General features: G+C 48.2%; 1 protein-coding gene across 4 annotated transcripts in view; it reads right to left on the bottom strand.

The window, feature by feature from the left end:
* Positions 1-4,129, bottom strand: part of KLF7 (Kruppel like factor 7) — a 65,716-nt gene extending 61,587 nt beyond the window's left edge. For all 4 annotated transcript variants that reach the window (XM_030951988.1, XM_030951989.1, XM_030951991.1 and 1 more), the window contains exon 1: positions 3,762-4,129. In XM_030951988.1, the coding sequence (XP_030807848.1) occupies positions 3,762-3,863 (102 nt within the window). In that variant the 5' untranslated portion in view covers positions 3,864-4,129. The remainder of the gene's footprint in view (positions 1-3,761) is intronic.
* Positions 4,130-15,038: the final 10,909 nt, after the last annotated feature.

The raw sequence follows: 15,038 nt of genomic DNA, 5'->3' as shown, positions 1-15,038 counted from the left end.
GGCCCAGCAGGAAGAACAGAGGGAAGCCCCATGTCCACCCCTTCCAAATTCTCAGCCCTGCTCTCCCCCCCTCTGCAGCCTGGCACTCAAAGTGGGACCATGTGCAGCTGCACAGGCTATGCTCCTCAGAGTTATCTCCCTTAAAAACAGCCTCCTACCCACTTCCTTCCTCTGCAGAGTAATGAGGTGCCCTTCAGCCTTGTGCTGCCTCTCCCAGCAGTCTGGTTCCAATCTCAGGGATGCCACATGAGACAGCCCCCCCAGAGCAATGGCATATGTGGCCAGAGGTCCTCCTACAGCAGCGCAGCAGCCACGCAGGTGCCGAAGTCTCCCCCCGCCCTGTCCTGAACTGCAGAGTCAGCTCACAGGGACAGAGAGAACTAGGACGGTTCAGTCAGAGTCAGGATGAAGCACCAGGCAGAAACACGAGGTACCAGCCAGCTGACTTAGAGCAAACGACTCATTTCCCAGCGCACACAGCCCACCTCTTCCTTTAATCCCTCCTCAGTGCCATGGAGGCTCAACACTGCTGGAAAAGCTAAACAAAGTTCTCTCTCCTGATGAAACTGTACTATTGATTACTTGTTAGATTCTGACATCCCCACTCCAAGAAAAATCCTCCTCACCTCAAAAGTGTTTTGCCTGAAGGAGGACACCCAAAGCTCAGAGAGGAGCTCAGTTTTTGTTGCCTAAAAATCAAGCTCTCCCTTCCCAAAATGTGTTTTTAAAAAACATCAAACGCATCACAGGTTCATTTCCAGCTTCCACTTCAGGTATTTCTACTTCCACAATGCAAACTATGTGCAGGGTGGAATAAGGGTTTCTTTGTTTGCATTTTTGCCTTCTATAACAGAAACCTACACAAAAGGAGACAATTTGTTCCTACACAAAATCTGTTTGTTTTGTACATAATGCTGGGTCGCACTCATTCAACTCCAACACTAATTGTCAAAAGCACAGATACCGAACTTGCTCACGTTCCTCTAGCAGTGGGAAGGGAAAACGGGAGATCAGCTGACTGTGTGCAAGCATTTACCAACCTGCCTGTGTGAGTAATGGGTGTTTCACAATCTGAAATACGAGCAACTGGCCCAGCTGCATACTCCTCAGCCAGCAGCTAGCAGACTGTTTTCCAGGCTCAGGAGAAAAGGAAGACAGGACTGTGTCAACGCTTTCACCCCAAGGCATGCTCTGGTTTTCAATGGGGCAGGTGCATCTTTCATGGTACCACAGTAAGCACTGTTTGTCAGAGCAGGACCTGGCACTGACTAACCTCTGCACATCACGCACTAGTAGCTGCTAATCACAAAACTGGAGCTTACAATGTGATAAAGAAGCTTGCTCTTAACCCACACATCTATTTTCCCCCTCAAGCCGTGCCCTTTTAAGAGACTGAAGTAATCTCCTGAGGCGCTGCTCTGCTGCTGGGAGAAGCACTGCTCTGGAGCCTCTGTAGCACCACTGGAGCAGAGGCAGGACTTGTTCAAGTGTTTTTACTTAAAATTAAAGCTGCTGTTTCTCTCTTCTGACACATCCCACAGGAATCAGTCACTACCCTGTCAGCTCTCTTCCCCGGAGTCTCAACTATAGCCTTTAGTTTTAAAGGATACTTTAGAAACACACACATTTTTTGTCTCAAAGTTGCTACAGTTTGCCTAAAATAAGTAAACCCCCAATACTTGATTACGTTGCAAGTGATTCAGAAGAATTAAATTGGGGTCTCTGTGTCAGTGGGTCTGCCAAGCTTGTGTAACAGCACAGTGTCTGCACAGCCAGCTTCAGCTGCTCCCACCACTGACACATCAGTTTTGCTGCCTGTTGTTTGCAAGGAGAGTCCAGGCAGCAACAGGGGAACAAACCATAAATACAGGATGCATTATGAAACATTGGGCACTGGTTGCAGGATTTCAGAGGAAATAAGGGAAAACGCAGCAAATTATTTTCAGCTTCTCTTTTTAACATACGTGGAGAATCAATGGGGTTTAACCAGGAGCATGACTTTAAATTCTGCAATGGTAACCGTGAGATTGGGTAGGTACACGCTACTGTGTAACACAAACTGCAGCTCTTCCACACATAAAAGAAGGCAGAAGGAGACAGAGTATCACTCGCAGCACTGCCTGAAGCACGCTGGCTATGTCAACACACTATGTCGCTTTGGATGGCTTGGACTGTTTGTAATATGCAACCGATCCAACAACGATCCTATGAAATATTTTTAATTAAATTATATTAACCTCTTCAGCTTAATTAGCATGTTAAAAATATAAAAGGAAAGCAGATGTGACCATCATGGATGTGTGTGCTGAATATTAATAACAAAAAGCATCCCCTCCCCCTTGGAGGATAAAGCAAAGTTGGTTCGGTCATTTTGCAAAATAAACCCTGAATGTGTTCACCCTGTAGCTGACAATGAAGCTCTGCTTTGTGTGCACACATAGAAAGCTGAAGCCAGAACTATTTTACTATGGGTAAAAAGCTTTGAAAATCCAGCCCCATCCAGCTGGCTGACAATGCTACAGCCCGAGTACTCCCCAGCAGCTCTGCCATCCACGTTTCTACCCACACACGACGAGGACTTCTGAGGAAAAATTAAATGAACATCCCAAAACTGACAGGCTACCCTTACAGTAACCAAGACTCAGGTGAAGGCTGGCAAGATGAAATCCTGTGGCTCATTATTCTCACACTGATAGTGCCATGGTCCGTGCGCTGCAATAGCACCACATGTCATCCCAGCCACACTCCACTATTTCTACCCACCAGCAGATGTTTTTTTTCTTTTAAAGAGACACCAGTTTTCAGAATTTCATCTGGTGTATCGCCTCTGCCAGAAAATCACATCAAGAAACAGAACTACCTGACAACATTTGGTCGTAAACAGAAATGCTGTCCTTCCTTTTCTCTCAATATCCCAGCTGATAACTATTTACAGTTAACAACTGGGTGCATCGTGTATTTTTACAGCTTTTCTCTGTAACCTACTCTTCCCCTTGGTCTTACTTGTATCCATGCTGCCTGTCATAATTTTAATGCATTCATAAGAATTGATTTCCATCTTTCTCTTTATTCTGTCTGCATATTAACCCTACAGTGCCTCAAAACACACTGGTTTACTGGAACCAGCCTAAGGCGTCATTGTTTCAAGACAGCGAGAAGTGTGCGTTTCTACTCATCTTCCAAGGGAAAAAAAAGGAAAAAAAAAGAAAAGAAAAATAAGTCACATTCCTAGTTACTGAACTTAGCCTTAAAGCTTCTGCTAGTGCTTCCAGACACCTGCCCACCCTCCACCTCCGACTTAAGCTACGATTTTTATTGACATATACTAATTACCTGAAAATAAGAATGATCTATTCCATTTCCACCAGCTGCCAGTTGTCACCACTGGCTAGAAGTGACTAGGATTGTTTAAAAGAACAAAACAAAGAAAAATAAAAAAAATCTAAGCTCAAAAATGAAATAAATAGTAGTCACCATAAAAAACAAAACCCTAAAGAATGCCACCGGATCTCAGGTACTGTCGGGTGTGCTCAGAAAGGACTGAAGGCAGACAGATTTGAATGGACTGCTCAGTTTGTCACGGTAAAAAATACAGAGATTTAAAGGTCTACCCACGCGGCAAAAAAAAAAAAAAAAAAAAAACCACCAAAAAAACCCAACCCTGAATTAAAGAATAAAAATAAAATTAAGTCAGAAATGCAGCCTCAATGCATCGACTGTCTGCGCTTAAGAAATTTACAGGAGTAATTTAAATGATTCACCTGCTGCCAGTTTTCCTCCAAGGATGGCAAAGCTGAGAAGTAGCCGGTGTCGTGGACAAGCTGGAGTTCCTGGAATATACTATAACTAGCCAAGACATCCATGCTGCTGCTGAGCAAGACCCTTTCTTTCTGCTTTTGTGTGTGTTTGTTTGCTCGGGTGGGGGGTTGTTTTTGGTCATAAAAAAAAAAAGGAGGAGGAAAATCAACCAATGATAGATCCAGCGTCCCTTTGGCTTTGTTTTGTTTCAGTCACACTTTAAAAAAAGAGAGAGAGAAAGAGGATCAGCGCGGAGGGACGGCGAGGTTCGGGGGCCGGGCCGAGGAGGACGAGCGGCGCCGGCGCGCATCGAGCACCCCGCGGCCGCCGCACCGGGGCACGTCCCCGCCGCGCTCCGCGCAGCCCGCGCCGCGGCCATGCGCGTTCGCGACCGCCTTCCCCGCCGCCCCCTCCCTCTTTATTTTCGGGACACCACATCCCACATCCCGCCCCCCTCACGCCGCTTCCCTCCCCGCTTCCCTCTCACCCTCCCTCAGCAAGCCCAGCCCGGCCCGGCCCCCCCACCCCCCGCGCGCAGCCGCGCGGCCCCGCTCAGGCAGCGCGTGGCCATGTAGGGTAAACGGCGGGGCGGGAGGGGGGGGCCCGCCGCGCGCCTGAAGACGCTGTGGCCCAATGGCGGAGCCGCGAGGGGCGCGGGGGGCGGGGCCGGAGCGCCGGCGCCGGCGGCGATTGGCCGGGAGCGCTGCTCCCGCCCCTTCCCCGAGGCTCGCGAGGCGGCGCGCGGCGAGCTATTTTTAGGGCGCTATATAAGAGGGCGGCGAGGCGCGTGGTGGTGTCAGAGCGCGGCGCGCTGAGGGGTGATGCGGGGCCTTCGCTCTTCGGCTGTGGGCGCCGGGCGAACCTCGGCCCGGCGGTGCCTGCCAGACACCCCCCTCTTCCCGCACCGTGTGCACCCCTCTGCCTTTCCCCAGCCTCTAGTGCTCGAGTTCCTGGGGCTGAGGTTGGCCAGGCAAAGATGTGCGGCTTATGAGGATGTTGGAAGGAGTAGGAATGGGAACCGACCCCGAGCAGGAGCCACCGGCCTCAGGAGCACATGCACGGTGCCCATGTGGGCAGACCGCAGGAGCCCAGTATCTGAGTGCTGATCCGGCCCGACCGTCCCCTGAAATGCACGTGTGCTTACAAAGGCATCTATCATGGCATTTACTCAGGCTGCGATGTGAGCTGAGCCCTCTCTGAGTGCTAGTCTGGGTTGGCTAATGAGCTGTTTGACCTTAAATGGTTAGTGTGGCACAGAGCTTCCCCAAAATCACTCTGGCACCAGGCGCAGTTGCATTTCTGCTTTTGGAAGGATTGCAGAACTGAGTGCTCATTTGAAGATGATGGGGGTGGGGAGGGGCTTCCAGTAATAGAAGAAATATGTTCTCTTTGTTGCTCTTAAATTCAGAGGGCCCTATGGTCCCATCGGTTGCATTGCCAGGGTTGTATCTGGCCACCAGGCTGCAGGATGAAGGTCCCTCTGGTGTCCTTTGATGGTGGGTTGTCGGCACTGTAAGTTGGACTGGGTACCAGGGCAAGCAGATGCTGCCAGGGATTGCTAAACTATCTCTTTGTGCAGCAGTTGCATCACACTTGCCTTGCCATGACTAAGATATCTCTTCTCGCTTTTCTCTTCCCTTTGCACCTGGATGAGCGTGCCAGGGCCAGGCCTCGGCTGGTATTTATTGGGGAAATGCCTCTAGTACAGACACATCTCTTCCCAGGTGTCCCAGTCAGACTGATGTGAAAGTATGAGGCCGCAGAATTCGTCAGTGCTGATTAGTTCATGGTATGTTTTGTTTCTTGGCACTGAAGGCACAAATTGCCTTTTCCAAAACTGGGTCCGTATCAACGATTTTGAAAACTGTATTTGAAGAAGGCTTGTCAGAATAAACATCTACAGAAAGCCCAGATAATGGCTGCACCAATCCCAAGTTCTTGTAGGTGCTGTGAAGAATGAGGCAGAGTAAGCACCTCTGGTCTGAGGAGTCAAAATGTAGAGGGAAAAGGGGAAATGAAGCTTCCACGGTGAAGAACTGTAGTAATCAGGAAAGAACTGGACATAGGCAATTTTCTCAAATAAATGGTCTCACCACTACAAAAACACTCTGTGGTTGTATTGAAGAAACAGCAGGATGACTTGCAGGAGCTGTTGCTCAGGTGCTGGCCTGAGGCTGCGGGTCTGGATGGTCCAGGGGCAGCTCCCTTGAAGTTGAATGTCTCCTGTGAGCTGCTTGTGAAAATGATGCCATCCCCAGCCTTCACCTGGGGAGCCATAGGTTGTCTCAAACAGGACCATTCCCAGCATCTTTAGCTTAGCAAAGAAGCTATGTGTGAGGCTGGACATGAATAATAAACTACTCTTTCTCATAAATATACCCATAAATGTGTAAATGTATGTGTTAGTGGGAAGATGAGAGGGAAGGTTAGCACAGCAAGCACTGCTGGAGAGGTCTTGCAGACCATCGTTACCCATTCCAAGCATGCCTCAATCTGGCAAAGCAACACCTTCCCTGGGCACCTTGGGAAGGGGAAACTTTTAAAGACTCTAGAGGAGAGAACTTGACAAAGGTGGTCAGCTGTGGAAAGAAGCAGCACTTGGGTGTCATAACACACTCCTGTACTGAGAGGGTTACACAAGAAATACCTGTTTCAGAAAAAGCTGTCTGTAAGCATTTATCCTTAACAGCTTGTCAGAACAAGGCCGAATGCATATGCAGAGGCTTTTTTGACCTAGGCAGAGAAATAAAGGACAAAAGCAGTGAAGGTTGATGCTCTCAGCTACTTAAATATCTAAATGTCTTCAGCTTTTTTGTCTTTGATTTCGGTAATTCCCATAGCTGAAAAACATTTTGGTGCTTTATTTCTGACCTTGTTTAGCATAACTACAATTTTAATATGTAGAAATGTTAGTGGTCTAATATCCAAGCTCCCCCCTAGCTTGGCCTTTGCAAGCTATGGGTTGCTCATGCTTTGGTTTACTGCAAAGCTTGATGTATAGGCAGCCCAGGAGTCCTCTCTGCTTGATAGTCACCTCTGCTTGCCACTGAGAAGCTCTCATTTGAATCAATTAAAATCTTTCTAGTTGTCTGTCTTATCCTGAACTTTCTGCTGAAAGCATGCCCTGTAGGTAGGAACTGCCAGCTTTCCACCCTCATGGAGGAGGTTGTTCTCCGTTGTGGAGCTCAGCTGCTCTACACTAGCAAAGAGCCCAGACTGTGCCCAGGCTGCACTGTAACTGGTGGCCAGATCTGATGAGCAGATGCTGCTCTGCTTCTCTGGCTGGCTTCAGGAGGAATTGTGTCTGAGGGCAGGATTTTGGCTGTGAGCCTTGAGGTGAAGAGCTGGGCTAGAGATCTGGCTGCTTGCCTGGGTGGTTTCCAGGCAGACATTGCATTTTTATTGTCTCAAATACTCTGCTTTGGAGGTCAGTTGAGAAAGCAGAATGGGGTTGTCACTTGGCAGAAGCAGAAAAGCCTAGACAAAAAAAGAATGTGTGGTGTACTGGGTATAAAGCTGTTAGTCCAGCACCGGAGGTGGCATCTACCTGTGCTAACCCGGAGGTAGCAGAGGGCGATTTCTGCCAAGCTCTGGTTTCCCAGGCTGCACTGACCTTTCTCCTGGCAGATGGCCACTTTCCCTGCCCTGGCCCACCACGCCACCCATCTCGGAGAGCAACGCAATCAGATGTGGAGGAGGAGCCATATCTCCCCACTGCTGCACAGCTGGGCTCAAGGGCATGGAGGACTGCACAAAAATTCAGGCAAAGGGAGCAGGCTGGGCCTGCAGGGAGTGAGGATGGGCATTTCAGCCACAGCACAGATTTGTCACATAACAGGTAAAGAAAATAACTTGCATGAGGAGAAGACGTCATCATTCCTGTGACTTGCTGAAATGTCAGGAAGATGCAGGGAAGTGATATGGCTGTTTGTGCTATAGCTCCAGTGCTCTATGGCACCTGGAAAGGGGAAGTGGTTATATTTTTTACATTAAGGGGCAATGAGAGCAGTTAGTCCTAGTGAAAATAAAGAAAGGAAATATTTCCCTGCTCCTTCTGCTCTCCAAGAGAAAGAGGAAAGGGTATCTTAACTGTTTTCTCTGAGAAGCTTGAATTTATCACAGTCTGCCATAGGTCCTCTGGCAACGTTTTCTATCCTCTCCAAGTAAGGAGTGCAAAATCACTCCCAGCACTTTGCTGGGTCCCTGCAAGGCACCGGTGTGCACAGAAGCACAATTTTGGTTGCTCTGATTGCTTTCCCTTGTGATATTTGTGTCCCCACTGCCCCAGAAGCAATGGCAAGGGATGCTGAGTGGGGACCCACGAGAGGAGGCTGATTTGCAGGTGACTTTCAGATGTTGATTTTGTGTTTCTTTGCTTTGGCTTGGGCAGAGACAAGATGCCATAAAGCAATCTGGGAGTATATCAATTCATACTGTAAACATTTCACTGAATACACCTCCTTTGGTACCGATGATATTTCAACAGCTACACTGATTTACTCTGTACACAGCTCATGATGCAATTTTAAACCCTATGGCCTTCTGCATAGTCAACAGAAGTGCTAAAGCACTTTCTTCTGCAGGGACAAATTGACCCAGGTGTCCAGGCTACCAGCTCCTTCTACCGTCACATTTACATTTAGACTGCCAGCTGCATCTCTTCCTCTCCTCCATCTCAGACTGAGCTAATACAGCTTTGCTGTACTTAGAGCCTGTGACAGCATTGTTCAGAGGTGTTGATCCTTCTGGCTCTGTCCCTCCTGGAGAGGAAGAGGTTGTGCCTGCAGGTTGGTAGGGTTGAGGTTGCTGCTGGTTGTAAAGCCTTGCAAAGATCAAAGAGAGGGGAAAGTACTGATAAATGCAGCGGAGCGTGCTTGGATTTGCAGTTCAGCCTCTCCAGAAGTGGATGCAGAAAGCTGCTACCATGGAAGCAGAGGGTTTGTGGTGGTGGTTTATGTCCAGGTGGCTGTCAGAGGCACAGTGGAAGAGCTCAAAGGTGACCCTGCTGTTCAGCATTGCCCCTGCCCAATACTCCAATGTGTCTGTGCATCTGTAGCCATGTCCACATCTGATAAGAAACAAAATCCAAAAAAGCATGAAGCAGCAAAAAGGGAGATAGCTTCCATTCCTACAGTGAAACACGTCTCTGTAGGCCCCAGAAATCCCTGGTTCCTCCTCCAGCTGGATACCTCACTCCTTCCAAACCTCTCTTCTCCTTCAGACCTCATGTTCCTGAAGAAAGGTCAGTGCTGTTGGCCCCATGCCTGCACAGCAACATTTCAGTGACGTGGAAGGCTATTCAGTATTTCATTGTTCCTTCTGGCAGGTGCAGCCCAAGACACAGGGAACAGAGGTTGTTGCCCTTCCTGTCTCCATGCTGGGGAGCAACATGGCTGTAGCTTGCAGCCATCAGTGGCACTTGACTCTGCCTGGATGGGACACACTGAAGCAGGGTGGTGGCATCTCTGTGCTGGGCATGAATGGGTGGAGGTGCCTCCTGGTCTCCAGTGAGTCACAAGCTGTTCCCCAGATGTTCAGCAGCAAAAGGGGACACGAGAGTATGACACAGCAGGTTCCTGTGCCTCCCGTCCTTCTGGAAAACATGCACCTTCTCTTTCAAATCAGTGCCCTGTGGACATTGCAATGGGCTTAATTGCAGGGCAGCTAATAAGCACTCTCCAGGATTGGAGATGGAATGGGTCTGACCCAAAATCATAGCTTAGGGCACCCAAAAGTCTCAGTGGACTTTGCAAGTTGATCACTTGCCAGACGCAGAAGATGCTTGATGGAAAAACATGACATGCTATCCTGAAGCAGAAACATTATCCAACTGAGTTCTCTTGTCCAGATCTGTCATGGATTTTTTGACCCCCTGTCCTGAAAAGGCAATGAGTATGCTCAGCATGTAACAGGATTGAGCTTCCACTGTGGGGAAGGAGTCTTCATCTGCTGTGGTTTGTTCATGTGCTCTAGAGTTTTTGTATTTCTTGTAATAATTTTTACCTTATGCCTGTGGCTGTTTGCATTAGAATCAGTCTCTGTTTCCCAGCTTTCAAATCCAGGACACAAAGCCAGGCTGAAGAAGAGCACTGTGGTTGTGTGTGTATGATGGTGGGGCAAAGCTTCCAGAGGCAGAGAGGTGCAACCCCAGTGGAACCAGTGGGAAATGCAATTTCCTTTGTGTCTCACCAAGAGCTCGGAACCCAACTGGATCTAGCAGCTCTCTCTGCTGTCTTTCAAGTCCTCCCTTCTGCCCAAAGTGATCCGTGTTTCTGAACCTCTTGGCAAGGGCAGTTATCATTGCTATTCTGTTGGTGTTCAGCACTTGACATAAACAGTCTCTGATCATATTAGTAAGCTCTCAGGTGCTTCTACAGGACAAATAATAAATAATAATGAGCTGCAAAGAAGCCCTCTGAGTCTCAAGTTCAGGCTGGACTCCTACAGCTTCCATGTGAGATGTCCACTCTGCAGACCTGGGCTGCTCTTGCCGTGCAGTGGTGCTGCTGGAGATGGCCTGGACTGGGGGTCTGAGCAGCCTTGGGAGATGCTGTGCAGCTGTCAGCAGACACACTTGGGTGCTGCACCTCTGAGTGGTGTCCTTTTAGTGAAGGGGTCACATCACACTTTGGTAGTTTATAGGAAGTCTTACCATAATGCATGAGAACATTAGCATGGTTCAGTAGATGGCAACTGGGGACTGGCTTGTGTTATTACACATATTACTCTGGACCAATGCTGGTTTGACTTGGCTTTAGCAGCAAGAGCCCTGTTAAAAAGAGCTGAAATTACAGCAGAGGTAGCATACACAGCAAGCAGAGGCCTGCTGTGCACAGCTCTCCTGTGGCACTGCAGAAAACACCCACAACACAGGGGGCCTGTGGGAAGAAAAAGGTTCTCTGGAAACAAGCATAGAGCACCATCACTGGGGGTTTCTCCCTAGACTTCTTGCAGAGGAAGGAGATGCAATGCATTAAGAGCAAAGCCGGTCTTTGGCTGGAAGCTGCAAGACTCACAGTTCTGTTTTCACATCCTCTTGGGGTTTCCCTTGAGTCCTGTTCCTACGAGAAGCTGCTGAAGGTGTGGCTCTCACAGTCAAGTGCGGATGTGTGCATTAATGAGGAAATGTTGGCATGCAGGGAAGCAAGCCCATGCTGCTCGCCTCTGGCGACCTTGTCATGCTCCCCAACAGAGATGCATGGAGAGTAAAGTGCTTGGATTGGCACAGCAGTGGCCAGGATTCACACAAAGATACTGCAGTCAAGCTCTGCTCTGCTTTATGAGTTGGGCTTTGCTGGCTCTGGTTTATGAGCTGAGCTTTGCTGGCTCTGCTTTATGAGTTGAGCTTTGCTGGCTCTGCTGGCATGCCACAGGAGCATCACCTGGCTACCACAGCATTTCCCCCTCTAAAGAGCATCTCACTGGGGAGTCCTGTTATGAAAAAAGATGGAAACATCTTTTCCCTTGGGCAGCCTCTTCCCATCCCAACAGCAGCTGCATCTTCAGGACTTCTCCCTCTCTGCACTCCCATCCTGCTTGAAGAGGGACCTTTGAACAAGGCTTTGCAACACATAACCTGTAAAAAAAATTTCCTCACAAATGAACTCTCCTGGGGGCTCTGTCCTTGTCTGCTGGGCAACCGTGAACTGCTGAAAGGAAAACCGATATTGTTCAAGAGGGAGAGTCAGTCTTTGGGCTTCTCTCCCACTACAATCTTTGTTTCTTGGCTTTGATTTCCCTTGAGGGTCTACATGGCTCTGTCTATAGCATGAGCAGCACTTAACAGATCATCTCATACTGATTCAGCCTGTAGAATACTGCATTACTGTGTGAGACAGATACCTGTCTGCTGGAAAAAAGGCAGTAACTCCAAGAGCACTCCATTATTCCCAGAGTGTTGGTTGCAGAACACAAGAGTTCGCAGGTTAAACATGAGCGAGACAAAGCTTAGTCCAAAGTGACAAATCGTCAGAACCCAGAAAGAAACCCATATCCTCTCAAATTGCAGATTAATGCACAGTGGGTATCATACCTGATTCCCTCTGAGCTCTCTCTGGCTGGAGAACATTCCTGGCTGCCTGACTTGATTTGGTAGTTGAGGAAGCTGTGTTGGCCTGTCCTTTCTTCAGGGACAGTGCTCAGCAGGGGGCCAGCAGTTTGTCATCCCTGCCCTTTGTACCCATAGCAATTCCTGCTGACAGTGTGTAACTGTTCTTACTGATAAAACCACAGGGAATGTTATGAGATTATTTTATAAGGAGTGGGGGAAATCATTTTATAAAGTGGAAATTGCCTGCAGAAGCTGAGCTGAGAACTTGTTCTGAGGAAAGAAATTAAGAGGTTATACAGGTGATAAAGTGGTAACCAAGAAAATCTGAGTCTTGTTCTGCAACACTCTTCCTTGAGAGCTGGTTTGTGGGTGGCCGAGCGTAGAGATGCTGGATCTCATCATTCCCTCTAGAGCTTTGCCAAGCAGAAGACAGGTGCCTTTCATGCCAGATGGATCCCTGCTGATTTCCAAAACCAGAAGTTGAAAGACAGAGATACAGAGCTTTGGAGGAGCAAAGGGTGAGGGAGACATGTCTCTCCAAAAACTCTGACAGACTCTTGGAAGCAGGTGAGCTGGCTCAGTGGCTGCCCCAGCCTCTGACATCACTTTTTCTCTGTGGTAACACACAAAGACATCACTGAGTTTTTGACAGGAGTGTCTCAAGGGCTTTTATGGCCTGGATGGGTGACATACAAAGCTGCCATGCCCTTGCTTGTCAGTACCACTCTGGTGGCAAATGACCCCTCTCCTGTTCGGGTAAGAAGGAAAAGCACTGGCTGCAAACTTTCCACTCTTTGGCTCCTCCACCCTCCAGTTCACCAGGGGCCACCCAGGGAGACCAACTGTGGGGGCTGAACCTCTGCCCTCTTGCGTTTTTCAAGGATGTAGTTCTGCTGCAGAGAGTGGCCTGAGAAACCATGACAAATCCCTTTCTGGGCAGAGTCACTACAGCATGAATATATACATTTCAAAATAACTTTTATTAACCTGTTTGCTGAATTCTGCACAAATTCAAGAGTGGTTTTCATTCAGTTGCCATGATGAAGGTTAGCAGAGTATTCCTGAAAAAACTTTCACCCGGCACTTGTGGTGTTAAGTGTGATTTTATAAGCCAGCAGGATTGCTCATGCCTTGCCAAAACTGGGGATGCACAGCCCTTCTCCTTAAGAAGGGCAACTGCTGCAGGAGCTCGCTCTGGGTCTGTTTGAAGTCAATGGCAAACTTCCCATTGGCTTAAGTAGGAACATGTGTTTCAAGAAATTAATAATGTGAAACTTGAAAAGCAAGGGGTGGCGTGATCAGGACACGGCCTGGTTTGACCTGGAGACTCAACTTGCGTTTTACTGCTACTTCTGCCTCCATCTCTCAGCTGTACATTAACCTGTACAAGTTTGATTTGTGTCAAAGAGAGCTACATACTATTATTAGTAAACTAAATTATTAGCATTAATGGGATTAGGACTGATAAACTATGGAGGTTTCTTTGTTTTCCACCGGTAATTTCCATTTTAAACTGGACTTGGACAGAGTGTGTGTCCAGGCTTATGGCCTCTGTATTTGTCATGCATGTTTTGTTCCTGCTTTACATGAGCTGGTAGAAAAGTTTAGGAGTACAAATAAAGGAGGTTTTTGGAAAGAAATCCCTTAGTAGAGGCTTGTTGAAGCAGCTGCTATTTTCTTCTCCAGAGCAGAGTAAACTGTTAATAAAATGACGTTGCTGTTGCTGTGATGAGTTGATCCTTAGGGCTGACACCGTGCTTGTCCCCAGACTCAGCTCTTGCTGGCTGCAGGAAGGTGGCTGAAGATTCCCCGAGCCCCCAGAGAAGCTGGCACTGTGGGAGGGTTTCAGTGAAACTGGGATCCCCAGCCTAGCCCACACGGTCACCCTGTGTGTCTGTGCTCTGTGCAGGACCCGGGCAGACCTTGGCTGCAGCAGCACGAGGAGGCAGTGCTGGGAGCCTTTTTAGTAAAAGCCACTGGTCAGGGATTTATAAAACAGCACAGTCTGTAGTGTGGGGCTGTGGCTGTGCAGGGTGTGGGGCAGCTCAGCCATGCTTTGCAGAGCTCGTTGGTGGAGAGCAGGACTGCAGAAGGGACATGCCCATGGCTGGCAGCTGCCCAGTGTAAGAAGGACACTGGCTACCACGGGTCCAGCTGCACGAGAAGCCCTGCAGGGCGAGATCCCCCCTGTGCAACAGGCACCGGCTCAGTCCTCACCAGATGGGGGCTCCATCCTGAGGAGGCCGGGGGCTCCTCTCCCCTCGGGACCCGCAGCCACTGGCTGTGTCCTCCCCACTAGACCAGCAGGGAGGCTGGACAGGCATCACCATGTGTCTTGCCATTCATTGCAGGACAAATGCTTATTGAAATAATTGCCTCTAACAGCTTGGGAGAGGCCATTACGGTCTGCCCGGGCAGTGATCTACAGATAATGACTCCCTCTGAGATTTTCTCACTCCTGCAATCCTCATACCAGGTGCATTAAAGCTGACCTACAAAGAAAAATGTTTTTCTCTTTGTCTCTTGCCTTTGTCTTCTTTTATTATTTTTTTAATTTCTTTGTAGAGTTTTATGAAATACTACTGTTATTGGTGCATTGCTCATTGCTTCTTAGGGTTGCACCAAAGAGTGAGCCTTGCTTTGTACAGAATGGGAGACAAACTTGCTGATATTTTACCTTAGAAACAGGGAGAGTGTTGAGGTGAGCCCCCATTGAGCAGAGGGACTGTGTGGGTCTCAGGCAGGGGATGCAGACCCTTAATTGGAGGGACAAAGGTGCCAGGTGTGATGAGAGATACCTGTTCTCCCGAGCCCTTCACCAGCAGTGGCTGTAAAGGTCCCCAGCAGAAGGAAATTTTCACCTGAAGAACACGCAGGGTTTTTTCTAATTGAAGCATTATATGAGAGTGTGCCAATCTGGACATAATTTTCCGCAGGAAAGTGAAAGTGAATTATTTGGATTTCTCTCTTGTTTTGATAATGGTGAAATGTCTTGTTTTGATTTCCATGATGAAAAAAATTTTTACTCCCACCTTCTCATTTTACTACATTTTTTGCTAACTATAAACACACTGTTCAAAACAGTTAGTAATTTATCTCTATCTTTTTCTAGATATTATTTAATATCATATCTGTTCTTTTATATGTGCTGTCATGTTTTGACATCTAAGCCAAGTGTCTTTTTATTTTA

Source organism: Camarhynchus parvulus, chromosome 7, assembly GCF_901933205.1.
Source record: "Camarhynchus parvulus chromosome 7, STF_HiC, whole genome shotgun sequence".
NCBI classification, from domain to species: Eukaryota; Metazoa; Chordata; class Aves; order Passeriformes; family Thraupidae; genus Camarhynchus; species Camarhynchus parvulus.
Note: the sequence above shows the minus strand (reverse complement) of the source record. Positions and strands in the feature narration are given on the sequence as shown.